Source organism: Cajanus cajan, chromosome 2, assembly GCF_000230855.2.
Source record: "Cajanus cajan strain Asha chromosome 2, NIPB_CcT2T_4, whole genome shotgun sequence".
In the NCBI taxonomy this organism is placed as follows: domain Eukaryota; kingdom Viridiplantae; phylum Streptophyta; class Magnoliopsida; order Fabales; family Fabaceae; genus Cajanus; species Cajanus cajan.
In genome coordinates, this window is record NC_138518.1 from 72379127 (window position 1) to 72407037 (window position 27911).

The following is a 27911-nucleotide window of genomic DNA, read 5'->3' on the forward strand; positions in this document are numbered from 1 at the left end:
TTGTTTTGTTTTTGAAAAAAAAAATTGTCAGTTGCTTTTTGTTCTCCATTTTGGATGTGATAAATATATAATTTCTCAAAAAGAATTTAGTGATATTTTATCTTTTAAATAAATCCACTCCAATAATTTAACGAAATATCTTAATTTGATATCATCAAAATCTCAAGGTGTAGGCAGATTAATAAGTTATTTGCCAAATGAACATTTTATTTACTGGATGTTTCCATGAAGTGGGTAAATCTGAGGCATGAAAGAGTTCCGATCCTTTTACTTCCAAAATGTGAATTTTTATATTAATGTATGTAAAAGACGGGAATATAAATGTAAATTAGTAATGTTTGGTGTCTGATTGATAAGTGCTTATTTACTCGGCTTGAAAAACATACCTAAACTTTTCACCAGATGCAATATTGGGTTTTTATTCTTTCGAAGCTTAACATCCCTCCTCCTTGCTCAAAAAAGTGTTATTGAGCTAGCAAACACGGCTCTTTATTATTGTTGTTGGTTTTTTTTATTGGTGCAAAGCAAACAGCTGGTCTTAATTGGCCAGAGATCTTTATGGAAGATGCATAGGACCAAAATTATGATTTTGGAGCCGTAACCAATTTGCCTGTGCATGAACAGATACTCTATCCCTATTAAGGTACAAAAATAAAAGTATATTTATTATTAATTTAATTTAAGCACATAATAAATTTAATTCCAGAAATTTTGAAGTGAATATTTTATTAGCTCACTTTAAAAGGAAACAGTTGTGGCTTTCGTGGATAATTAGTCGATCTTTAAAATTTCCTTCTCTTTATCGTATTTTGTTTCCCTCCCACCCCAATTTCTTCATTTTTCTTAGGCGCAGTTTCATGTTGCAATCCAACATATCAGGTAGATATGTTTTGCATTTGGGATTAACATGATCATTCTGATCATAAGTGAATATTGGCTTCTAGAAAGCAAGTAGTTTAACAGTTTGTGAACTCTCTGTCTAATGTTGTTGATGTCAACCATCTAAGCAACAACCGAACCGCTGCTTGCTAATAATCACTACTTATGTTGGATAGGACACAAGAAGAAAACCCATCAAATCAAACATTCAATGTACATTCAACCTATTTGACAACTAATTATATGTTAAGTCCAAAACTAAACGCCAATCATTAGTTGTCCTACTTAAGATTCTTCATTTGTTAATTCAGCAAGCAAATTTAATACTTTCTTACTGTGCTATACCAACTTTTTTCAATCAAATTCTTCTATTCCCAAACCCAATGACTTTTGTTTTAGCCAACTACTCCCAAAGAAATTTATTACATCAAAACATCCTATTATAAAATGCCAAAGTGGTTGATTTTCTTTTAACTATTCTTTAATATTTGACAAAGTATACGCTGTTTATCTATCTAATTAGCTGCGTGCTTGAGCAATTGTGTGGAAAACATGAATAGCATAGCTATTGACAACTGGTAGACACTATAAGTGCAAAAGCGAAATGTTCTCGCACTTAATATAATGAGTTCATGGGAATATATTGCAAGCTAACATTGGATAGTGACCCGATACCAAGCAATAGATTTGACGTTTGCCATCAAATGCAGATGTTCCTTTCATATCATCCAAAACTAAGTCCATGTGTAAATATTAGAAAACATCAGGTGAATCCCTTGTTAATGGTATAAAATCAAAGAAAATACGTGGTACCATATCTAATCATTAGTTTGGTAGTGTCCTTAAGTGAGGTTGCTATATCCCGTAGCCTTTTTTTCCATCCCTCCCCATGTGCACTCCAATAAACTAGTCTCCTATTCTCTGAACCATTAGAAACTAAGAAATACAAAATTAAACAAACTGGAAAGTTATGTGCATCGATTTTTCCATACAAAGAAGTCAAAATAGGCCAAATTTGCCAGGTTGGTCTATTTCCTTCATTTGTGGCTTTTCTAACCTTTTATTAAAAAGATGATCATTTAAAGTGACACAAGGGGGCACATACATGGATTATGCTGAAAATGCCCAAAGACACACCTACTTTCTCTTAATTTCATATCTGCATAAAAACTAAGCTGCTGCCAGATGGGAAACTTAGTTTTAAAGATATAACAACACTTACGACAAAATTCAGTACTAAAAAAATAAAATCAGAATATCGTAATAAAGATATGCCAACTGATTACCCAACTATGGACCTTCAGCCAGAAAACGACAATCAACTTTTTTTTTTCTTTCTTTCTTTCTTTCTTTCTTTCTTAACTACCTGGTAGCTTCCCTGATAAATACAGTCACATTCCAAGAAGCTGCATCAACCTACTCAGCACCAAATTCCCAACATTTCTAAGAGGAAACACCCTCGACACTTTCTAAGAAATGGGAAATGCAGCTTCTTGCACTCCTTCCTTGACACCAAATGGGGTCTTCAAGGTCCTATTCTTAGATGGGAGGTTAGAGGCCTACACAAAACCAATGAGAGCTGCAGAATTGATGCTAGAGTACCCTGGACAGTTTGTTTGTGACTCTAGCTACCTCAAAGAGGGACACCGAATTCAAGGGCTCCTAGCAGATGAAGAACTTGAAAGGCGCAAATTTTACTTCCTTCTACCAATGGAACTGCTCTACTCTGTGCTAACACATGAAGAAATGAGCTCTCTTAATTACAAAGCAACAAGGGCCACGAAGCACGGAAGTTTCAACAATTTGGGCAAGATTTTTCCTGTGTTTAGTGAATTTTGCATGTTCCCTTCGGAGCTGAAGAGATTAGAAGAGGTGGTTAGAGAGCCAGAGCCAGTTGAAAGGTACTCGAAGCAGAGATCTTGGAGACCGGCACTAGAGACCATTGATGAAACTCTATGAAGCCATATGTTCATTTTTCTTCATTTCAATTTGGTAGAAATTCTTGGATTTTTTTTTTTTTTTTTTTTTTTTTTTTGGTAAGCATACGTTACTTTAGAAGTTAGAATTAGTCCATATGACCAAAATTTCTGAGGGGCATCACATTGGATACAAACAAACAAAATCTCGATTTATTGAATTACGTTGAGAAATAAAAATTTATAAAGTATATATAATTTCCATTAATATAAATCTTTTAAAAGATGATAAAAATAAAATTATAAGATTGTAGAAATATGTGTGTAAATTTCATTGCACAACACATCCGGATGACATATAAAGTTAATGAAGTACTTCTTATTTAAATCCTTCCCTGCAATCTCTATAGCTTGTTGATCGGTCAATTATTAATCTCATTATTTTTATCAATTTTTAATTTTATTTCATTTATTTTAAAATAGAAATATTTAATTTTTTAATTTTATAAAAATTAAATTTTAGTTATATGATAAAATTGATATATTAATCATTAAGTGATATTTAATAATATGATATTTTAAAATAAAATAAAAAACTAAAATTTAATTATCTCTTGTATGTTAATTTTTATTTATATACATATAATATTATTAAACATTATGTCACTTAAGTTGTGATAGAATATCGAATAATATCAAAACTTAATGATCAATAGACATTAAATTGACGGTAAAGCAATTTTGTAATTTTAAAAAAATAAATTAAATATTTTTATTTTTAAATAAAAGATCAAAATTACATATCAACAAAAAAAATATGGAGACAAAAGAGCAATTTAACCTAAATGAAGATATCCATGGAAAACTAAAGATTAATGTCAAAGTACTAAAATAGTTAAAACAGTTTTTAAATATAAAATATGACAAGAAATATTAATATAAAAATAATATAAACTTATTTAATAAATTTTTTATTATATTATTTATACTCATAGAAACATAATTGTTGAAAAGTTTAAATAGTAAAATATACTCGACAATGAATTTTTTTTTTGAAAATATTGTTGAAAAAATAGTGTGGAAAATGTGTAAGTGTGAAATTCATAGTATAGAAAGAGTGTTAAAAAAAATTCTAAAACAATATAATTGTTGAAAATGTTTAAATAGTAATTGTTGAGAAACCGTTTTATAGCGTGGGAAATTTTCAAAAATAACGTTCAATCGTATTAAAAAGGGTGTTAAAAATATTTTTAAGAAAATATAATTGTTGAGCAAAGTTTAAATATTAAAATATACTCAACATTGAAAATTTGAAAATATTGTAGAAAAAATATTCAATAGCGTGATAATATTCAAAAAGTAAAATTCATAATATATAGAGTGTTAAAATTGCTATCTTGGAAAATATAGTTTTTTAAAAATGTTTGTTTAGTAATATATAATCAATGTTGAAATGTTCAAAAAAAATTGATTAAAAAAATGTTGAATAGAATTTTTTTTTTTAATATAGCTCATAGAATAGAAAAAGAGTGAACAAATATTCTATAATAAATAAAATTATTGAAAGGAGTTTGAAAAGTAAAATACACTCAACTTGAAAAGGTTCAAAAAATATTGTTGAAAAAAATGTTAACTAGCGTAGAAAAAATTTAAAAATAAAGATCATAGTATAATAAAAGTGTTAAAAACTTTGACTAACAAATTATAATTGTGGAAAAAAAATTAAATAGTAAAATATAGTCAACTTAAAAAAATTTGAAAATATTTCGTTTCATAATTTTTATAATCACATAGGAAAAAATTTATTTGAGCATAAACAACATAAAATTAATATTATAAATATTGTTGCCCGGTTATAATCAGAATTTTACCTAGTAACATGCGTCGATATTTAATAGAATTTATTATTCCTATTATTAAATTTAAACTTTAATTATTATTAAAAAATATTATTAACAATATTTATGATATTGCACTTTAATAATAGAGATTAAAACAAACAAAATTAATATATGTATATATATAAGTTAAAATAAAATATTTTTAATTATAAAAAATTAAATGTAAATTTTATAAAAAGAAAATAATTAAACAAATTTAAATGTGGTAAAGATGAAAGAAGCAATCCCTTTCAAACTTCCTATTTAAAAATGACGCGGCCCCTTTTGAATAAAGTGTAAAGTCACGTATGTCTTCTTCTTTTCTTTTTAATGGATATAATCAAAACAAAGTAAATGATTAAAGATTAATTTGTATTGATTAAATAATTTAATCACAAATAAAAATTGAATCATAGAATATCATGTTAATCCCATCTCATAAAATATCAATAATTTATATGTGTGTTTGATCGGTACATTCATCAACAAAAACAATTTTAATAAATACCACTTCATTAGTTTTTTTTAATAGCGTAAATGAAACAAGTAATAAAACAAATCATGATACCTCAATTATTAATATTTTATCAAATGATTTTTAAAGTAATGTAATTATGTAAATAATTTTTAAAGTATTAAAAATTGATTAATTTAATTTTTATATTAATATATTTTACTAATGTTAAGAAATTAATTTGAAAAAAAAAATAATATTTAAAGGAAAGTATAATATAATTTTAATATTTAAAATATTATTTCTATAATTTTATTATTTTAAAATTTATTTAAGAAATTGTAATATTTGAAGGATTAAATTAATAAATTACTCTATTAATTAATATAACACCGATCACCTATTTGTCTATAATTAAATATATTTTTATATATTTAAATTTCTATTACCACACAATATCATACAATGCTGCATTATAATTTGCATTAAAAAAATCTTATATTATTCTTTGTTGAATTAATGATTTTGCTTATATTTATGTCTTTTAGATTATTCTATTTTATTTTTTTAAAAAAAATATTATTGAAATAACATTATTCGTTTAATCTTGAAAATAAAAGCCCCCTAAAAATAGTAATCATATATGTATTTAGAATGTAAATCACAGTCATAAGAATTGTAATCATGTACTAATCAATCAAACAAACCACCAATCCTAAAAAATCATTGACCATTTTTCCTTTTTCTTCCCTTTAATTTATTAGAGAAAAAAAAAGGAAAAAAAAATCAAAAATCAAAATTGAAACTCAATCTTATCCAGCGCCGCCGCTACAGATCCCGGTGAGCAAAACCGGGAATCTACTACAAAGACTCCCCGCCGTCGATGCTCCGTCGTCAACGACGGCTGGCGGAAGAACCCTCCCATCGGAAAACAAGGCCCGCCCATGGCTCCTCTGCGGATCCATCACCATTCCTTCGAGTTCCGCCGCCGTGCCGTAAAACGCGCCGTCGCCGCACCGCCGTTCCACCTCGAGAAACTCACCGAGCGAAGCCGGCCTTGCGTCGCCATCCCTGCACAACCACCACCACCTCCGCCGGCGATCCGCCGCCGCAATCGCCCTCTTCTTCTTGGACTCAACACCCCTCCGAGAGTCACCCGCTGCGGCGGCAACGGAGGCGGCGGCGGCAGAATGTGGGTGGATTTCGGAGGCTCTGAAGGTAATAGCCGGGAAGCTCACACCCATGAGAGTGCCCAGTGTGGTGCTTCTGTCGTGGAAGAACGATCCCGTAGACTTTCAAAACCCATAAAAATAAATTAATTAATTCGTGAAAAAAAATGAAACTTTAGGAAATTTGCGAATTGAGTTTGATTTAAATATTAAGTGAAGGTGATACCTCGGTGTCAAGATCAGATGAAGAAATGGATGAGTTGGTGGGTGAAGATGGTGGTGGCACCAATTCACTAGCTGGATCTAGCATTATCGTCTCTTCAGGAAGGGAAGGAAAGGAAAAAGAACCAAAACTCTCTTCGGCTGTCAAGTTTTGAGAAAAAATAGTCACTAGTTTTACTTAATCCTAGTAAGTACTATGTTGAGTTTGTGGTTACTGTTTGTGACTATGAACGATGGAAAATAAAAAAAAAATAAATAAAAAAAGGACAGAAAGGGAAAGAAGTGGGTTCTAACTTAGACGATTGTGTGTGTTTGAACTTTGAAATGATCATTACTATTTGCTACCCAACTGGTTCATGCACTTAAAATGGTATCTATTATTATTTATTTATTTTTAAATAAAATAGAATGGATGAAGTATAATTTAATTTATTCAATCCCTTTATAAAACTGATTTTACTATAAGTATTTTTTTATTACTTTGTTTCCTATCCATATACAGTAACAGTAACAGATCTATATGTATACCAATTCTATTTTTAGAATTTCACCTAATTATATTCTTTTTAAGATTTTGTTTCCTGATAAGATCTACCAGTTCGAAAGATCAACAAGTAAACACTAAACAGTCTACAATGAAAGCATAGAAAGATAAAATTGAACCCAAGATCCTTGTCCCCAGATGATCTTCAAGCTTTCCTCCTTTTTGAGAGCTTTGTCCTCTCTATTTTTGTTCTAATAATGTTTATTTTCTCTCTCCAATCCTTTATATATGTCCAAGAAAATAAATTATAATGTGTTGTAAATGAACCCCTTCCAAATAGTTGAGCGAATTTTTGGAATCTTCATGGTAAAGAAACCTCCATCTATTGAGCCCCTTCTAGTCAGTTAAGTGTTTTCCAAATTTTCTTGCTCCTCTAGACCAATTTTGTTGTCCTTTTGAAATGGCTGAATGGATTTTCGAATTTTTTATGGTAAAAAAACCTCCATTTGTTGAGTCCTTTTGGTACACTGAGAGCTTTCTAAAGTTAAATTTTTTTTCTCCTTAGGACCAAATTCGTTGTCATTTCCAAATGGTTGAGTGAATTTGCTCCATAGCAAATCCTTGTTCTTTATTTCTAATCTGCTAAGCACATGCAAATTTTCTGATTGAATTTGTGAAATTTTGAGATCTTGAAACTTGATCAAATTTACATAAAAATTAGGGTTCATAAGTTCAAAATCCATTAACTCTTCATAAACTGACATATTTACGCATCCTTTTGATTTACAATATTTTTGGGTTGAAAACAAGATTTTCTTTTAAATCTAGTTTGATAAGTGTCAAAAGAGATAAATTCTTTAATTAAAATCAACACTTATTAATATTGTTCATCAATTGATTGAACTAAGCAAGAGATGTCTATAATCTTAACTCTCTCTATGTCTTTCATCACCATCCCAAACAACAAAATATTTGTTGACGTTAAACTAAAATATAAGAATTCAAAATTTGATTAACATAAGGATCATATGAAAATAAAACATTTAGAGAAATGTGCCCCATAGACTAAAAAAAATGATTTAAGAGGAAGAAGTAATACCGATATATATTACTCTTAATCTTATAGTAATTTTGACTATGATTGTGAATTTTGTCGGTAATTTTTTATTTTACAATTCATTTTGTAATTGTGAAGTCACCTATAAAGTTTCAACAAAACATTCATCCGTATCAAATAAAAAATTTAGTGTCACATAGAGATAAAAAGTTTTGATTCTTAAATTGATAAGAGATAATTAATATCTTAAAAATGTATTGAAATTCACAACTTATTAAAACATTACAATCAATCATTGTTGGTCCAAGTGAATTTGAATCCTAGTATTTATAATATTAATAGATTTTAGTATATAACAAAAATATGGTAGGAAACTAAGAATTCATATCATATCCTAAGAGATTACTTTTTCAACTAAAAAGGAAAGGATATTGAAAAGAAAAATAAAATGAAAAGTGTCTTTCAAAGAAAGTTTAAAATACGAATACCAAAGTACACTGACATGATGGATTAACAGGAGTAACCTTGCAAGTTGAAATTTACCATTATTTAAAGCTCACATAACATACACCGACATTTTGTTTACTAATTATATAACAAAAGTAATAAAATATGAATGAATACAAAGAACATGTTTGTTTTAAGGATTAACAGGAGTAACCTTGCAAGTTGAAATTTACCATTATTTAAAGCTCACATAACATACACCGACATTTTGTTTACTAATTATATAACAAAAGTAATAAAATATGAATGAATACAAAGAACATGTTTGTTTTAAGGATTAAGTGTTTTTTTTCTTCAGGTTTTATGAGTTTTGAAAAAGAATATTACCAAGTAGTGTTCAATCTCAAAAACATAATATGATACCATGTTTTACATTATCAAGTTAAGTTTCCTATTTTCTAAAATAATTATAAATAAATAAATAAAAAACCTCACTTATTTCATAGCAATTTGGAAAGTGTTTTTTAGTAGTAGTCTCACATACCTTAAGCACGCATATAGATTAAATTGTTATGACTAAACGTGGCTTGGCTGATAGCACAAGTATATGATCTCGCTTGGCTGTAGAATATTCTAGGGACAGACTCAAACGTTCTAAACCCCACAAGTGAAGACAGAATTATACAATACGACACTTAAATTAGGACCCCCTAAGAACTGAGTTCAAGAAACCTCTGTGCCATGGGGTGCTTGGCTTCAGAGAGTTTATCAGGCTTCAGAACTTCAACAATTTCACCATCAACAAGCAGGCACACTATGTCAGCGATCCTCTGGATTTGTTTGATGCTATGAGAGACCATGATCACTGTCATGCCCCGATTCTTGTTCAGCTTCATCAGTGCATCCTCTATGTTTTCTGTGGATATTGGATCTAACGCACTAGTTGGCTCATCCAGCAACAAAACCTTCAATTAAAAAAAAACAGAACAAATAAAAACAATGTCAAAGACAAAAATAAACTAGGAAGAAATTAATGTTACCTCTGGTGAATTAGCTAAAGTCCTAGCAAGTGCAACTCTTTGAGCTTGGCCCACAGAGAGTTCAGCCCCGGACTTATCCATGAAAGAAGCATCTAGGTCAGCCATTATCAGCAACTTGCGCACCTCATCATCGCTTAATTTTTTACCTCTAAGTTGTGGTCCATACCTCACATTGTCTGCAACTGTACCTGTACAACAGAACAAACACCCTCCATCACTAATACCATGTTAAAACAACGACAAAGTTTCGGAAAAGAAAAAAAAATAATTTTCATCCAATTCTTAAATGATTACAAACAAAACAATCAATGAATTAGCGACAAAAATTAATAACAAAATTTGTTCCTTCCCCTAACTCCGCTACCACACAAATTTTAATGACAAAAGGTCAATAAAAACTTAGTTACAAAATTTAATAAGGAAAATTGCTTTTTCTTCGCACCATCAATAACATCAATATTTTATGCATGTCTTATATTCAAACAACTGTGACCTCTTTTTTTTCACTAGAACCATGACACAAAATTTGTGTCTTTTATAAAATACGGTAACTTATAAATAGAAAAAGTTGTTTTTATGCCATCAAAGTGAAAAAAGAAAAGAGAAAAAGTCGATAAGTTATATGCAGAAAAATATTTAATAAGAATTATTTAAAATTTTACTGTTGAAATGAAAATGTAATAAATTACTAATAAATTATTTAAATAAGACGTGATAACGTGAGACCAATAAAATAAAATATGGTATGTACTTAAATAACTTTAGGGTGTTTAGGGTTTAATATTACAAAAATTCTAGCGATGATTTTTAAAGTTTTATATAAATGATTGAATTAAATATGTTTTTAGTTTTTAATTTTAATTTTTTTAATTTAATTTTTTAATTTTTAAATAAATTTTATTTGATTTAAATCATTGAAATTTTTTTACAGAAATAAAAAATTTTAAAGTTAGAGATCAAAATGTAAACTAAAGAAAAAATTTAAAAGACTAAAAGTAAAAAAGAATAGCAAAATTTTATAGATTAAAATTAATAAAAAAGAAATTGTTGAAAAATAAAATATAAGAGTTAGTGAATTTGGAAGTATAAAGTATAAACATATTTAATCTTAAATAATGAAAGAAACGTAGCGGTAAGTGTAGTATTGAAAGAAAATGGTGACCTTGAAAGAGGGCAGGGAGCTGAAAGAGCATCCCAACGTTGCGACGGAGAGAGAGAACGTCGAGATGAGCGATGTCTTGGCCGTCGAGGAAGACGGAGGCGGAGGGTGGTTCCCAGAGGCGGTTTAAAGCCCTCAAGAGCGTTGACTTTCCGCTACCGCTGGGACCTATGACCCCCACGATGACAGCCTTTGGGATGTCTAGGTTGATGCCTTTGAGGATGGGAACCCCATCGTCCGAAACTCTTGTCAGATTTCTTATTTGGAATTTGGGTTTCTCATTTGCATCCACCTCCAGCAACACTTCCCTGCACTCATCTGTCAGAGTTAAAGCAGTTAGATAGAGTTAGAATGAAGCCTCCTCATGTTTCTGATTCAATCAACGCTTACCTAGGAGACCAGACATTGCTTCTGCCTTCACCTTCTTGCCACTTGCCACAATATGAGATTGAGAATATCAAAAACGCCTGCCCCGGTTGTGTTCTCCAAGATTCCTCCCCTTCAATTTCAAACAATCATCTCTAATATTCTAATCCATATCAAAATTATTAATAAAACTTATAATAATAAAAAGGCAAATATGACTTGATGTGATCCAAAATCTCAATTGGGCCGGCCCAAAAAACTGAAAAAGAAAGAAATGGTACTTGGACTTAAGTATGGTGACATGGCAATTTGGTAGTGGTCGCAAAAACGTGGCAAGCGAAGTGGAAGATTATAATTCCCATTCTCCCAAAAAACAAACGTTGTTCGCGATTGCCATATTCGTAACCGTACAACAAAAAGCATGCCGCGGCCCAACTGGTTCTTCCTCTCTCTCATCCTCTCTCTCTCTCTCCTCACTCTCTCTCTCTCCGTCGCCGCCCGCCACTTTGTCCTCGTCCTCTCCCAGGAGGACTTCAAGGACGAGCCCCCCGCCGATCCCGACTCCGCCGCCGAGTGGGACGAGTTCGGCGACGGAGACGCCCACAAGTCCGAGGATGACCTCGACCCCGGCTCATGGCGCCCCATCTTCGAGCCCCCTCCCGGCGACTCCCCGCCCTTCACGGATTCCGATGCCGCCTACTACTCCGCCGTCCATAAGCTCATGTCCGCCGACCCTGCCCTTATCGAGGACGCCGCCGCCGAGATCGCTGCCGCCGCTGACACCGGCAACCCCGCCGCGCAATCGGTGCTAGGATTTCTGTGGGGAATGGGGCTTCTGAGAGAGAGAAGCAAAGGGAAGGCGTTTCTCTACCACCACTTCGCCTCCGAGGGTGGCAACATGCAGTCCAAGATGGCTTTGGCTTACACCTACACGCGCCAAGATGTGAGTCAATGCATTCACCCTTTTTTTTATCAGTGATTCATTACACTTTACGATCTGTGAATAAATTGAATTTGTCTTATATATATGGTTAGAAAAGAAAACTCGGTAGTAGTCGTTTTATTTTGTAAATAAATATGTATGGTTAAAAATGCAATCATGGAGATGTAGTTTAATTCAATAATGTGATAAATTGCGCCATTGGTAACAGATGTTCGAGAAAGCTGTTAAGCTGTACGCTGAATTAGCTGAAGTGGCTGTGAATAGTTTTCTGATTTCGAAGGATTCCCCTGTGATTGAGCCGGTGAGGCTTCACAATGGGGCTGAGGAGAACAAGGAGGCTCTGAGAAAATCGAAGGGGGAAGAGGACGAGGACTTTCAGATACTGGAGTATCAAGCCCAGAAGGGGAATGCTGCTGCCATGTACAAAGTTGGCCTTTTTTACTACTTTGGCCTAAGGGGATTGAGGCGCGATCATTCAAAGGCACTTTCGTGGTTCCTGAAGGCTGTGGAGAAGGGAGAACCAAGATCTATGGAGCTTCTTGGAGAGATCTATGCTAGGGGAGCAGGTGTTGAGAGAAACTACACCAAAGCATTCGAGTGGCTCAAGCTTGCTTCCAGACACCACCTTTATTCAGCATATAATGGGATGGGCTATTTGTATGTCAAAGGCTATGGAGTTGAGAAGAAGAATTACACTAAAGTAGGATTATGTTTATTTATTTGGCATGTCATTATTGGGTTCTCTTTGTGTGTATTTGTGTGTGTATATCCTTGATTTATGACATCTTTTGTGAACTGCAGGCAAAAGAGTATTTTGAAAAGGCTGCTGAGAATGAAGAGGTTGGTGGTCACTATAACCTGGGTGTCATGTATCTCAAGGGGATTGGAGTGAAAAGGGATGTTAAGCTGGCGTGTAAGTACTTTGTGGTGGCTGCTAACCATGGTCAACCAAAGGCGTTCTACCAGCTGGCTAAGATTTTCCATATTGGTGTAGGTTTCAAGAAGAATATTCCCCTGGTAAGTTCATTCATTTTTCATTCTTTTATTATGCAACTGCTGTGAAAACAGTCAACTTAATCTATGTTAGGGCCCTATGTTGATATGATTCTCTAATGTTAATTTTGATCATTGTTGTAAATCCTGAATAGCAGTGCATAGCAGCTGGCCCCAAAAACACTTTAGCTATTTTGAAATTTTATTTAGTTTATACAATGTGTATTGTATATACATATAAATTCTCAAAAATGGTAAAAAAAAAATATAAAAAAAATAATGACATTCATTATTAACAATAAAAAGTCATAGGTGTCTTAAACTAAACATACACCTAGAAAATTCAAATACAAGTTTCCTAGATAGAGCTCATCAATAATCATTGTTTAAATCCAAGTCTTCTTTATCATTTTCACTACTATTACAGTTGTAGATTTCATATTGGAAAATGAAATCCTAATTGAGCCACCAAAAAAGCCTAATGTCTCTGTTCAATGGACCTCTTTGGAATCAACAAATAGCCTGCTATTCATCAGTCTGCCGGTATAAATAATTGGACTGACATAATTATTCATCAATGTAACTGAATATTGCTTTAATGTGTTTTGGAGCTTGCAACAGAAGAATAAAATTGATTAAAATTTGAGATTGGTGTTGATGATTATAACATGATTCAATTCTACTTAGGGTTTGTTTTGATAAGCTTCATCAAAAGCACCTCTAAGAAAGAAAAATAGGAGGGAAAATCAAAATAAGCTTCTCCATAAACTAAAACTAGCTTATGCATAAGTTAAAAAATTTATTTTTAAGAAGCAAATAGGAGTGTTTTTACAAAATAGCTTATGCATAAGCTAATTTTAGCTTATGAAGTTTATTTCATTTTTCTTTCCTATTTTGCTCTCCTAAAAGTGCTTCTTGAGAAGTTTACCCAATCAGGTCTTAGTTTTTGCATGTTCTGTGTTGAGTGATGCATATTGATGACATAACATAACTGATAAGCTACAGATAGTTTTCATTTTGTTTGTGTTCTCTAATACATCCTGTCATCCCCTTTAAGTAGCTTCTTGTACAACAGCTCTTATATATTTATTTTGGGTAATACAGTTTGAGATTATATCTGTAATTCATTAGAATACAAGTACCATGGTTATTAAGGGAACTTGATCTTAGAGTATTAGCCTAGAATTAATTTTTTATTTCCTAATGACTATTCTATCATCAAAAGTCTCTGCCAACAAATAAATGTGCTAACAGTTCTAGTTTTTGGGGTTTTAGGCTACTGCATTGTATAAACTAGTTGCAGAGCGGGGTCCATGGAGTTCTTTGTCTAGATGGGCTCTAGAATCATACTTAAAAGGTGATGTTGGCAAGGCATTTATGTTGTATTCAAGAATGGCTGAGATGGGCTATGAGGTGGCACAAAGTAATGCTGCTTGGATTCTTGACAAATATGGGGAACGTAGCATGTGCATGGGTGAATCTGGATTTTGCACTGATGCAGAAAGGCATCAGCGAGCACATTCTCTGTGGTGGCAAGCTTCTGAGCAGGGTAATGAACATGCTGCTTTACTTATTGGAGATGCGTATTACTATGGTCGGGTATGTGAATTGGGCACGTGCAATGTTGTGAATTTATTTTAAGCCATTGTGCTCTCATTCTCTGTATCTCACTTTCTTGTGTTTCCCTTCTTCCTTCTGTCAGGGTACTGCCAGGGATTATGAGCGAGCTGCTGAGGCTTACATGCATGCTAAATCACAATCCAATGCACAAGCCATGTTCAACCTTGGATACATGCATGAGCATGGTCAAGGACTTCCATCTGATCTTCATCTAGCCAAGCGTTACTATGATGAAGCTCTAGAGCATGATCCTGCAGCAAAGTTGCCAGTCACGCTGGCTCTTTCAAGCTTGTGGGTTCGTAAGAACTATGCTGACAGTTTCTTGGTGAGTTGTTTTGTTTACATCCTGCTACACTTCAGTTACAAGCAATAGGTGGAAGTTGACAATGTTTGAATGTATTGATAATTTTCTTTTCATGCTATCTCAGTTGCCTGTTGTAGTTTGTGCTCAATTGGGACATGTTTTAAGATAATATATTATCACTAATTACTCGAGAATCTTAATAAATGTCCAATCGAGCAATTTTTATTTCTTCACGGATTGGATTTTTGCCTTTTATGTGTGTCACTGCATTATCCCCGTCCTATTAGACAAACACTGCCATATTCGGTGTATATTTTCTTCGTACTTAATTTTTGTCATTAGCATGTCTTACCCTTCTGTAGCCTCGTTATTTTATTATTATTTTCAACTATTTTTTGCTATCTGTGACCTTGCTTTTACGTTTTTCAATAATATTTCAGATTTCTCACTGTTCTAGATCCTGATTGCTGTGTACTTGTTTTTATCAGGTCAACGTGATTGATTCGTTGCCAGATCTCTATCCTAAGTTAGAAACTTGGGTGGAAGATGTGCTTTTGGAGGAGGGAAATGCTACAATTCTGACCCTCTTTGCATGCCTTCTTACCGTGCTCTATCTCCGCGAGAGGCAACGAAGGCAAGCTGCTGTTGCTGCTGGAGATGTGCCTCAGCCAAATCGCCCCAACGAGCTTGGTGTACCCGCACCTATTTAGCTCATGGCTTTCACAAGGTACAAGAGTGTCGGGTTTCTAGGTGGAAACAATTATTTAGCTATAGGCCAAATTGTACCATATGGTAAGTTCTGGAAATAAGTGCATTTGTAGATATTAGTTTGTATGTTAGGAACACGATTTTCACCCGTTCGTTTGACCCCGAAAATGAGAGCTGAAGATGCATACACTGTTGTAAGATTTTGTCTTATATTATCGACTTACAGAAATTTCACTAACCCGCGTAGTAGTCCAAAAGTACTTATGACTCACTGATTCTAATCCCATAAATGAATAAATGATAACAACGATCGACAGAGTACCAATTTTGCTAAAATACTGCATTTAATAAGGTATATATACTATCATACGTATGTGCCCTTGAGAGGGTTTCCAGGAATGAACACAAGCACGTACATATCGTATGGTGGTGTCTTAAAAAAGGAGGGTAGAACAGGCTTTATGTGACGAGTATCAATACGTAATATGTGCAATTCATCTACATATTCATGGATTAAGATTCTCAGCAGTTCTAAAACAACATTAGTCACATTTACTAGCGAACATCTCGTGTTTATTTTGCCTTAAAAAGAGAGGAAGAACGGGCTTTATGTACTGCGTATCATACGTAATGTGTAATTCATCTGTGCATATAATATTCACGGATTAAGATTCTCAGCAATTCTAAAACTGCATGAGATCACAGCCATACATATTCACAATCAAAATACACAAGTGGCCTGGAAGGTTAATAGCTACACTGGGTGCAGTTGTTTCCTAAACTGCAGGTGACCCATTTCCACATATTCACATTCAAAATACATCAAGTGCCCTGGAAGATAACAAAAAAGGGTTTCCAGGCTTTCTATGCACACTAGCACCTTGTCTTGCTTACAAAACATAGTTGCATTATCATGCATCATGTATCTCCCACTATTTTGGTATCAACTATTTTGAAGCATCTAGTTCCGGACACATTATATGACATGAGATGAACACAAACCCATGGCGGATTTCTTGGCGCATCCTTCACCCCAGTACTAGTTCCACACTCTGCACTCTTCACGCCAGGACCAGCATCACATTCTGCTACTCCAAGTAAACTGTTCAGCTTCCTTTTCAACTGGTCAATGTCCGGATAACCATCAAAAAGGGTCACCTGTCATATATATCACCATGATAAACAGATAAAAATGAGAAGAAAACGAAAAAATAAACAGACATTAATAATTAGGCGAAGTTGTTTTTTTGTATGATGCCGATAATTGCTAATTGAAAACAATAACGGCCACTGAATAGTAGAAGCTGTATGTGCATTGAATGTAATTGATGCCAAGAATCTTAAAATCATCAGACAAGTTAAAATTTGTTACCCCATCCTCAGCAACTACAAAAACATGGATTCTAGCCGTTGAATCCTCTAGGGTTAGCCGTATTCTATATACCCCAGCAGGAGAGCATAAATCTTCAGCTTCGCATGGCATTGCTGCTACCACCCGAACAATGCACTTGAATTTCAAGGTCACCTTCAACATATAAATTTAGTTACAAAAAACAATAGTAATAGTAATGTTGAGAGGTGAATAACATTATCAATAGCTCTGGGAGTTTGAAGTTTAGAGTGTGGACTTTAAATGAAATATAGCACCTGTGAATGAGTGAGGACACTCATTAAAGTAACAGGTGTTTCACGATCATGAACATGATTAACTTCTGTAAGGATAAAGCATAGTGTCACCCCGAAAGAAAATGTCAAATCTATTGTCATAACTTTCAACAATCGGAGTGCAACATAAATGAAATACCTGTAATACATGAAGGCTTAGGGAAGCTGCAAGGAACCACTTTTCCTGATAACACAGACAGCCGCTCATCAGACAACCTGGCCCATCATGCAAAAGTTTCAGTTCACTGCTATAATAAAACCAAACCATATAGAGTTAAATAAATTAGCAACCACCTCTGACGTTCTACAATGAGAGAGTCCTCATTAGAGGTATATCGAAGCTTTGAAAATGGGGTAAAAACACCACGCCATAGTCCAGCATGCACCTCGAGTTGCATATTGACAAGTTTGACCCATTTACCAACGCTTAGAAGGTGGAGATGGTTCTTCTCAACACCTAGATTAGAAGTTATCCTCAAGATCGATCCAACAGCAGGAAAAGTGCATAATAACTCTTTAGGCAAAGCCGAAGGTTCCAGTTGTAAAGGAAGCGGAGAATCAACTTCATCTTCTAGCCTGAAATTCAGAATCAAGCCAATCAATTTTCAATTAAGATACTCTCGTAAATTTAAATATTATAATTAATAATTAATACACAAGGTAGAATTTGGAGCATAAACAGAATGGAATAGTTTTCTTCTGTTCCACTTGGTTTGTTACCGTTTTTAGAGGAATAAATACCGTCATTTTTTAACCCAATGTTAAGTCCTATTACATTTTTCATATGTTATGATCCATCCTATTTTTACTTGTTTGTCTCACGGCAGCTACCCAAGTGATTCTATTGATAATAAAATAATAAAAAATAAAAACATTTTATATAATCCATTACTTTACCAAACTACATTGTTCACGGCCCGGTACAAAGACAAAGGGGAGGGTTGGAGAAGATAAATTGCACAATAAGAGAAGAAAAAAAAAAAAAAATATATATATATATATATATATTATCATTAATTTTCCAGCATAGAAATCAACAAAACACCAACCATGACACTGTCATGCCTATGTCCAGCAACTTGCCTTTGAAAAGATATTATATACAGACCTGTACTAGAAAACACCACTGCTTTAGTTATAAGAAAATTCCAGTAAAAGGCTCCGTTACAATTTCATCCAAAACAGCATGTACATTTTGGGGGAAAGAAGCTGAACCAACAACGTAAAATTAAATCTGTATCAACTTACTTTGAAGATATGGCATTTGGTGGGGTATCAGTACCATCCCAAGCAAATATAAACCATTCATCTTTTGCAACCTCACAGCAGTGAAGGATCTTCATGTGGACAACAAATTATAAGTATGAAAAGAAGGAAGAGTGCCTTGTACAGACAATAACAACTAATAAGTAAACTCAAATCTTGAAAAAAGCTCACACATTTTATTTGTTGTATTCATACAAGGAACTTTTTAAAATTCAATCATGCAAAATACCAGAACAAGAAACAGCTTAATTACCTTGCATGCCAAATTAAGGTTATTTCCTCCCTTGATTTCTTTGAACATGGGAAAATAACTCGAATCTACACACATCAAAGTTGAGCATCGAAGTAGAAAACAAGATGAAGTTAATAATAACACTAATAGAAATTCTTTCGAGTTTCAACCACAAGTTACATGTTACCGTGTGTCCGTGTGAATGTGCATATAAAGTTTAAATTAGACTACAGGAAGTAAAGATAAATAAACAGAATTCAGTTTATACCAAAGCTGAAATCGTAGAATACCTTCACTAGGCTGAAAATTAGGCAGCCATTTTCTAAGCTTCTCTAAATACACTTTGTCTTCATCTCTGGGACAAAATTTCAAAGAAACTTGATAAGGGACAAAATCATCACCATCTTTCCCTTTGTATAAAGCAAAAGAAGAAAACTTTTTGTTGAAAACAGCATTTACTTCCGCACCATATGCTTTTACCTACAAAAGATAAAAGAAAAAATTCAAAGAAAAAATACATAATATCATCTACATGATAAAGTTTAGTATGAAGCAAATGAGCATAGGATTTAGGGTTTGTTAAGTGATCAATGTTAAAGCCTCTTTATTGTTTAGGTACAGGAGCAAATGTAATAGTTTAGAACAACTGAAACGTGTATATAAAAGCCAAGCCAGGTCCAGCAGACATTTCTATACATACAGAGCTTACTATAAGAGAATGAATACCACGACATTACAGAGCTTAATGACATCCCCAAGAGCAGCAACATGGGGAAGTTTTGCTGCATCTGAAGCAAAAATGTTAACCGCCATGCCAGCATTGTGATGTGTTTCATCGATTATTCTTATGGAAGAACAGTAATCTGCACAAGTTATTTATACAGGATAAGCAACAGTAGCAGGAGATATTACATGCAAATAACTTGGAAGAAACCTCAAACCTAAAGTAAAAATCATAACTTTAAGCTCATAAAAATAAAACATTTCAACATTATTTAAAAATATGAAAAAAGGGAGTGACACTGGCTCAGAACACACTTTCACGAACAAAGTTCATCATTCTACTACCAAGGAAGTAAATGGCAGCCGTAAGTCCGGCCTTTTAATCATCATTGCCAGTGAAACTTGGAAAGATGCAAACTTTATGAAGAAATTAAGAGAAAGTTGAAATTTACCGGTGCCCTTTGTTGGCTTTGGGAAGCCGAAGTCGAGAATAACAGCAAACAAGTTAACTTTCCGGTCCAGACACGTATGAATATCTCGTAATGGCAAAACTTTGTTATCAACCCGCCTTGCCATTTTCTCCCTCTCCGTTAGGGTTTTGAGTTTTGTCTTTCAGTGCAAACCTATTTAAATACTCTTCACTCTTCTCCCAAATTATAATTAGATATTAATAATAATATATAATATAAATAAGTATATAACAAAAATAACAATTGCACATACTACTACTCAACTATCAAAAACTTGTTTGAATGCTAGACAACCGGTTTTTACTTTTTAGAGGTTATAGGAATATTTTTTCTTTATTTTTCCTATGAATTAGGTCTATCAATATGGCCGAGAGCCTTAGAGACTTATGATGAATTTGACAGAATACAAGAACGAGCTTACTCTTTCGGCATTCCTTGCCTACTCTTTTCAGCAATTGTCTTATATTAGCCAAATTAACCATAAATCCTAAGGATCGGAAGATACTAGATCTAAAGTTCATAGCGTTCTGTTGTACAAGATCCTCTTAAAGAGGCGAGTACAGAGCATACTGGCTTAAACATATATCACTGAGAACATAATACTATAATAAGATCAAGAGTTTTCGAAAGAGAGAATAAGAGGTTTAGCAATCCATGAGAAATAAGCACACAAAAAATTTTATTGCAAACTCAACTTGATTACAAACTGAAAGAGAGCCTCCTTATATAGACTCGGAGGGAATCTCATGAGGCTTACAAACAACAAACATTTTACGCATGGGCCAATCCTGATTGGCTCCCTAAAAGCTAAATACAGTAAAGGACCCCCGTGGGGTGTGACTCACACAACTAGACAAACTATTATGACTCAGATGATAAGAACTAGTACAAACAAGGGACCTACATGGTCATAACTTATACACACTGTCATACTTATTTTACGAAAAAGTAGATTCCCACTACTATCCTTTTTTGATGATGGGCTCATGACTAGGAGAGAGATTCGGATCTGATGCATCTGAGTCAGAACAGCTGTCTATCATCAATTCAGCATAATAATCATCATCGTCTTTATCTCCTAGATCATTAGCTGTCTGAAAGTGTTCATCTGGCACGTAATATTCAGTTCTGCTCATGAAAGCATTGATACCCTGATGATTTGATTGGCTAGGAATGAAACGACCGTGTGATGAACTGGCTTCTCCTTGGTTCTCTTGTTGGATTTTTGCTTCCTTGAGATGGTTGATCAATTGTGCCTTGTAACTTTGATCTGGGGGATATGTTTCAAAGGTTCCCCAAAAATATGCTTCATTCTTTGACCATAGTTGTCCTGTAGGTTTCTGGAAATAAGGACGCCTAATGATAGCTATGGAGGTTAAAGACTCACATTGTTCTCTGGTTTTTCCCATTTGATGCTTTTGGAAATCGAGAACCTTTTTTAACTCACTTCTCCACCATGGGAGAGGCGAAAACCATTCTAATAAGGTCCAGAATAAAAATTCTGCTTTATCTGGATTTATCAGAATATTGTAAGCTGATTGTACCTTCAAAGCAATTGCAATTGGACTTTGGACAGTTTTGCACCATATAGCCCAAAGAGTTGGCTCACATAAATCCCAACCAATTTCACAGAATAATTCAAATATTCCGGGATGTTCTTCTGTAGGATCAAACATGGTTGGAGGGACTACTTTAAACCTCAGAGTCTCATGAAGATAATAAAAATAATGAGATCTGGCAAATTGAATAATCTCTTCAGGACTGTTAGGTTTAAACCCAGGAGGATATAGCTTTCTAGTTTTTGTTGTATCAGGTAGAGGTTTTGCCATGAAGATCAATGGAAAGCTATAGGAGGATGAGATGATTAAAACTGGCTTTTGTGGTCTTGAAAGAAAATCAGGAATGAGGTTATGTTTTCCTTTGATGTGTTTAACAATAAAATCATACCTGGAAAACCAATCCTTTAATCTCAAGATTTGAGGTTCTGGTGGTAACTTATTCTTGAAATCCAAGATTTTTGGAAATGAAGAATTATCCATCTGGACTTCAAAGTGATATCCTCGCAGATGGAAATCAAACTTCTTGATTCCATTCTTCACAGCCAGCGCCTCTTTATAGGAGGTGTGGTAATGCTTTTCTGCTTCTTTGAATTGTCCACTAGCATGCCCACAATAGAACCTCTTTCCGTCTATCTCTTCAATGAAGACAGCACCCCAGTAATGATCACTTGCATCTGTCTGGAGGATTCTTTTCCCTTCTCCTGGGATTTTTAATGCAGGAGGATTCTGTGCGATCTTCTTTATCTCTTGGACAGCCTTGGTTTGTTCTGGTCCCCATGGAGGGGGATTTTTCTTTAACAGTTTTGAGAGAGGGCTTGTGTATCTGGCAACTTTCGGAATGAAATCTCTGATGTAGTTTATAATTCCAAGGAATTGTTGAATTTTCTTAACAGATAGATTTTCTTCAAGGAAGTTGAGTAACTCTTCAGCAATATGAGGTTGAGGCTGATAACTTCCTTGAGAGAACTTCATTCCCAGGAAGTCAATTTCCTGTTGTGCTAACTGTATCTTCTTTTCTGAAAACATGATGCCATACAAGTTTGCTCTTTCCAGGAACTGGCTTAAGAGCTTTTTATGACTTTCCATATCTGTGGAGAATAAAAGAATATCATCTATGTAGATGATAACATTGTCTAGGAGTGGCTCGAGTATCTTTGTTATTGCTTTCTGGAATAGAGATGGGGCTACCTTTAAGCCGAAAGGTAGAACAGTCCATTGATACTGTGCATTGGGTATGCAGAAAGCTGTCTTGTGCCTTTCACTGGGATCAACTCCTAACTGCCAGAATCCAGATTTGAGATCAAATTTAGAGAAGATTTTTTATTCTTTTAGCAAGATAGGCAGAGTGGATGTCTTGGGTAGTGGAAACTTGTCATCTTTCAAGAAATGGTTGAGAGGCTTGTAGTCAATGACTAATCTTTTCTTTCCTCTGAGTCTTTCTGATCTTTTTTCTACGTAGAAGGCTTGGCACGCCCAATTTGATGTCGTCTGTTCTATGAGACCTTGTCTGAGAAGTTCTTGACATTCTTGTTTGGCTAATTTAAGATCAGATGGGGACATGCCTGGATGAGAAGCTTTTGTGGGATTTACATCCTCATTCAGCTTGAATGGCAATTGTACAAAGAAATCAGGATTTTTCCATAGTGATTTTGGATGGGTGAAATCTTTATGATTATCTGAACATAAAGATTTTAGTTGTATCTTGATTTCTTCCAATTCTGGTGGGACTTCAGAAAGAGAATATAACTTACTGGTTGGCACGAAGGGCTTGAATTCTCCTTTGAATCTGAGTCCAGTTGGGTGGATGAGTAGTCTGTGTGCTTGGGTGAAAACATCCATCCCAATTAAGATATCTTTGTTAGGTAATTTAGTTCCAACAACTTTGGACCAAATTATGCATTCTTTGAAAAGGCGGATGCCTACTGGTGCTCGCGAAATGACTTCTGATTTGAAGATCTTTCCGTCAGCTGCTATGAAGAAGGTATCTTCCTTTTTCCAGAAATGTGGTGGCAAGATTTATGGGTTCATCATAGTCCTAGAGGCACCTGTATCAAGAAAGCCTATAGCCTTTATAGGTTTCTCATACTTGGATGGTAGGATTTCAATTTCCACATTAGGGTGTGGAGGAACGACAATTTTCATATTATCGCATTGATCAACAGCGAAGATTGGGACAGTATCTTCCTCTTGGCTAGAGTCATCTGCATCACTACTAGAGGAGTCTGAGAAAGAATCTTGTAGAGCAAATACAATATCTTCATCTGCAGAACTTTGTTCGGAGTAAAGGGATTCTACTTCATCCCTATCATTCAGCTGTAAGGATGTAATCATCTTTATGGCCTTTTGAGCTTTATTTGGACATGTCTTAGCAAAATGTCCTCTTTTGCCACAGATGTAACATCTTTGTCCTGAATTTTTCCCACGAATTTCTCTTTTCTTAAAAAACCTATAAGGTTTTTTATACTTCTTTTTCTTGAAATGAGATGGGAACTTCTTGCCTTTGAATTTTTTCTTTGGACAGTAGCATCGATCCTTATCTTTGCACTTGATTTCCAAGAAAGGTTTTCTGCAAGCTTTGGCATACTTTCCTTTATCTTTCAGCATATTGGAGAAGTATTCATGTTGTCGGCAAAGCTTGTCTATAGCCTCTTGGGTCATCTGATGGATTCTACCCATTGTCAGGCCTGTGAAATCTTTATTCATAGCAGCAGCCATTCTTGCAAGTTCTGGCTGGATCTCTGTGGGAAGTGAGCTTACATAGGTGCTTTTCAAGCTCGGATCATTCAGACCATTAAGAAGATAGAATCTTTTAAGCATCCTTAAATAATGCTTATCAAGATCCTTTAGTTTAAGTGAACAACACTTCATCTCAAAGAATTCTTGTCTGATTTTCCTGTCTGTGAGAGCTCCATCTCCTATAAATTCTTCGTGGAGTGCACCTAGGACAGCCGCCGCATTTCCCAGTTCATGAAATGTGTTTTGACCGACTGGACCTAAATTAGCATACCATTCTTTTAGGATACCAGTCATCCTACATCCAAATTCTTCAATGATTTTGTAGGATTCAGTATCTCCTTTCATGAATCTAGTGTCTAGCCAGGCTCCAAATTCAATTAGCCGAGATCTCCATTGACTTAGGTCAACATCATCAAGAGTGAACCAAGGTCCCCTAGTTGGTTTAGTGGTCCTATTTCTAGGACTTTGTATTGGGCTCTCATCAGGGGATTCATAAATAGGATCTGGTCCGGTGGATACCATCAAAACAGAGAGATCTGCTAATTGTGCTTCTGAGGAAGCTGTAATAATGGAATCTTCGTCAGATAAGTTTGTGAGAAGATCATCTTCTGATCCAATGTTTACAGAGGATTCTGGAGTCGCAAGTTGTTCATTTTCTTTGATCATCATCTGTGAGTAAGGGTCTTGTGAGTCTTGAAAGTAATGACCCTTTCCCGTATCATGCCTTTTGGGTGATGAAACCGGGGTAGAAGATTTGGAATCATCTTCTATTGATTTAGAGATTTTTTGTGAACTGGATTGTGACTTTCTCCATTGCCAATTTGCAGAGGCAGTAGGAATGTTGTAATGTGGTCTTTCAGGTTTAGACCATGAGACTGGTGATGTTTTGAACAGAGAATGAGACACAGGTGCAGGGGGGTGCAAAAATGCGTAAGGATCTGCAGCAACTGGCTGAGGCTGTAAAGCCTTTTTCTTTTGTTCTATTTGTTCTTCCAATTGGAAGAGTTGAGCTTTTAAACTCCTGATTTCTCGATCTTTCTCGTTTAGTGCTGCACCAAATGGGATATTCTTTATTTCATTCTCCAGTCTGGAAATGTCAGCAGTTAACTTTTGGTAGTATGAATTCATCTTGGAGGAGAGATAATCTAGCTTATCTTCTGATTTTTGCATACTACTCGACATTTTTGTAACCTTGTCATCAATCTTCTTTAGCAGGGAGTTCTGTGCTTGAGCATTTTCTGTTTGTCAATTAAGAACTTCTTCTGCCTGACTTAGCACCTTTGGCTTTCCGTCAGTACCAATCTCTGAAGGAATGATGGTAGGTTTGGTAGAATACCTCGTACTGGGATTTATTTTTCTTTCCAAAGGAGGAAATTCTACATCTTTGTTTGCTTCAGAAAACATGAAGCATGGTACTGGTTTAGGTGTAGGGGGAGAAAATCTTTTCACTTCATCTGAACATCTTGATGAGGTTATGCTGTAAGAAGACTTGCTCCGTTGGTTGGGTTGTCTGTTGAAGGAAGACTTGTTTTGTGAATCTGGCCTCCTGTTAGGTCGAGGTGGTGGTTTACAAGGCGTATTCCACTCCTCATCGTCACTGTAGTCGCTGTCTGATTCACTATCTTCTTCTTCACTTGTGTCTCCTGAGTGCATCCAGCAATCGCACTCAGGATCGCACATTTCTGGGGCAACATCCCAGATGAAATGACCATTGATCCTGTCAGTATAGATCTCTCTCCCATCTGCATGTACTGCAAAGATAGGAATTCTTTTTTCTTTGACGAAAGGTTCTAACATCATTGTTTGAAAAATTGGACCTGAGGCTGTCTCAGGTTGTTGAAAGATTGTTCTGACCGTTCCGTCGACGGATCTTCTGAAGGTTGCTTGATCCGTTTGGATTGGCTTGCCATGATGCTTGTGGAGATTCTCATAATTTGTCACCCATTGTAATGGGATGAGCTCCTTCAACTGTTCCCTGGAAATATTCCTGGGAACTTGGACGATCGATGGACTTTCTTCTGCCTGGTTGGCAAGAACAAACAAGGCACTATCATTACTGCTGGGTAAGGCCAAATTAACCGCATGGGTCTGTAGCCTATATATGATTTGGTAGTGGAGAGTAGCACAAACAGCATCAGCGGTCTGGGCAGCTCCGGTTATCTGGACTTGGACCTTTAGTCTCTCTGGTACAGTGGGGTCTCTTAAACTAACATTATAATTGGGAAACAATGTTAGGACGACACTTCCGGCGTGAAGTGTAGTCAAGACCGTACCAATCACAGCATTTTCATAGTGGAGATAGCTAGTATCTAACAGGGAAATCCTTGAGGAGACAGGAAGTCCTCGTCTCCCATGGAGTGTGAGCATCAACCTAATGGCCCCATAGTGAAGATGGGTGTATCCATCGGTTCTCCAGTGTCGAATGAGTTCCTTTGGGATTTCAATAGTAACATACTGTTCTTCAGAAGTGGCCATCAAAGAACACTGTTCCATCTTGGAAGATTGAACATATTCTTTTTCATGTGGACGGGTGGTTCTGACCAACTGCCTGATAGATCTGAGAGTAGATCTTTGGCGTTTGAATATATTATATGGACTTAGAAGGGGGGCAGTGCTCTCAGAGATCTGAGCATCTTCAGGGACATATGAAAATTCAACTAGGTTTTCAATCTTTGGTGCTAGGGTTCTAGAGACATGGTTAGGTAAAGATAAGGAGGTGTTTAGGAAGGCGGGTTGAGTGTCTGAAGTAGAAGTTTCCATGGTAGTAAAGTCTCTCTTCTACTCACTCTGTTCTCTAAAATAGTATTATGGCCTCAGTATTTGAGATTGTTAGGCTCTGATACCAATATGGCCGAGATCCTTAGGATTTATGGTTAATTTGGCTAATATAAGACAATTGCTGAAAAGAGTAGGCAAGGAATGTCGAAAGAGTAAGCTCGTTCTTGTATTCTGTCAAATTCATCATAGGTCTCTAAGGCTCTCGGCCATATTTTAGGATTTTTTTATATATTAATTCAATTTTTAAAAACTAAATTGACCCTAGGAGTATGTTGATAAAATAACATATTTTCAACAACATGATTTATATATTACTAACGTGATTATGAAAATGTTGAATGGTTGTGAAATGAGTAATACTCATTGGTTAACATGACACCCAAACAATAAAAAATGTATGTTATAAGTTGAAGACTCAACTACAGTAACATTTAAAAATGTCAATTACAAGTTGAAGACTCAACCCTCCAATTACAGTAGTGCAAATAGTGCTGGCACGAAAATGAATATTGTGATAAGGAGAAGAAGACACATATAAGATTTATAACACGAGGCAACATCTCATGTGAAAAAAAATAATGATTTCATGACCACGTAAGTATCACGTAAACAACATTAGACACAAAACAATGATAGAGAATAAATTGAGAAAAATGTATTTGTATATAGACTAAAACATACTACTTATAACAATAGAAACTAAAAGAGTTTGTAAAAATATAGGAACCAAAAAGGTAAACTTAAAATTTATTTGATAACCAAAACTTGTGCAATTTTATGATTCTTTATATTCTTTTATGAAATTTTTAATAAATTTTAATTCATAAGAAATTGATTGAAA

At 34.7% G+C, this 27911-nt stretch overlaps 5 protein-coding genes and 1 non-coding gene across 6 annotated transcripts; 2 read left to right on the forward strand and 4 right to left on the reverse strand.

The window, feature by feature from the left end:
- The first annotated feature begins 2278 nt into the window (after positions 1-2278).
- On the forward strand, positions 2279-3053 carry LOC109799765 (DUF4228 domain protein). Its single transcript, XM_020360387.3, has one exon. It carries the CDS (start codon positions 2356-2358, stop codon positions 2836-2838), a length of 483 nt encoding a protein of 160 aa, XP_020215976.1. The 5' UTR covers positions 2279-2355; the 3' UTR covers positions 2839-3053.
- Positions 3054-5754: 2701 nt separating this feature from the next.
- Positions 5755-6841, reverse strand: LOC109799726 (uncharacterized protein At3g17950). Its single transcript, XM_020360348.3, has 2 exons — positions 6525-6841; positions 5755-6421 (listed from the first exon to the last, which is right to left on the reverse strand). The coding sequence occupies exons 1-2, from the start codon at positions 6606-6608 to the stop codon at positions 5942-5944; spliced, it is 564 nt and encodes a 187-aa protein (XP_020215937.1). The 5' UTR covers positions 6609-6841; the 3' UTR covers positions 5755-5941.
- A 2141-nt stretch (positions 6842-8982) lies between these two features.
- Positions 8983-11258, reverse strand: ABCI17 (non-intrinsic ABC protein 3). Its single transcript, XM_020353911.3, has 4 exons — positions 11098-11258; positions 10711-11025; positions 9549-9736; positions 8983-9473 (listed from the first exon to the last, which is right to left on the reverse strand). The coding sequence occupies exons 1-4, from the start codon at positions 11111-11113 to the stop codon at positions 9219-9221; spliced, it is 774 nt and encodes a 257-aa protein (XP_020209500.1). The 5' UTR covers positions 11114-11258; the 3' UTR covers positions 8983-9218.
- Positions 11259-11436: 178 nt separating this feature from the next.
- Positions 11437-15879, forward strand: EBS5 (HCP-like superfamily protein). Its single transcript, XM_020360283.3, has 6 exons — positions 11437-12016; positions 12225-12716; positions 12818-13033; positions 14285-14608; positions 14712-14954; positions 15422-15879. The coding sequence occupies exons 1-6, from the start codon at positions 11495-11497 to the stop codon at positions 15641-15643; spliced, it is 2019 nt and encodes a 672-aa protein (XP_020215872.2). The 5' UTR covers positions 11437-11494; the 3' UTR covers positions 15644-15879.
- A 390-nt stretch (positions 15880-16269) lies between these two features.
- ATPOT1B (Nucleic acid-binding, OB-fold-like protein) lies at positions 16270-20151 on the reverse strand. Its single transcript, XM_020360034.3, has 10 exons — positions 19980-20151; positions 19531-19667; positions 19095-19284; positions 18826-18890; positions 18555-18643; positions 17601-17882; positions 17446-17522; positions 17289-17353; positions 17014-17166; positions 16270-16799 (listed from the first exon to the last, which is right to left on the reverse strand). Exons 1-10 carry the CDS (start codon positions 20101-20103, stop codon positions 16560-16562), a joined length of 1422 nt encoding a protein of 473 aa, XP_020215623.1. The 5' UTR covers positions 20104-20151; the 3' UTR covers positions 16270-16559.
- On the reverse strand, positions 19827-19922 carry LOC114915960 (small nucleolar RNA snoR113). The gene has a single exon (XR_003804234.1). It is a non-coding gene; the product is annotated as a small nucleolar RNA snoR113 (small nucleolar RNA).
- Positions 20152-27911: the final 7760 nt, after the last annotated feature.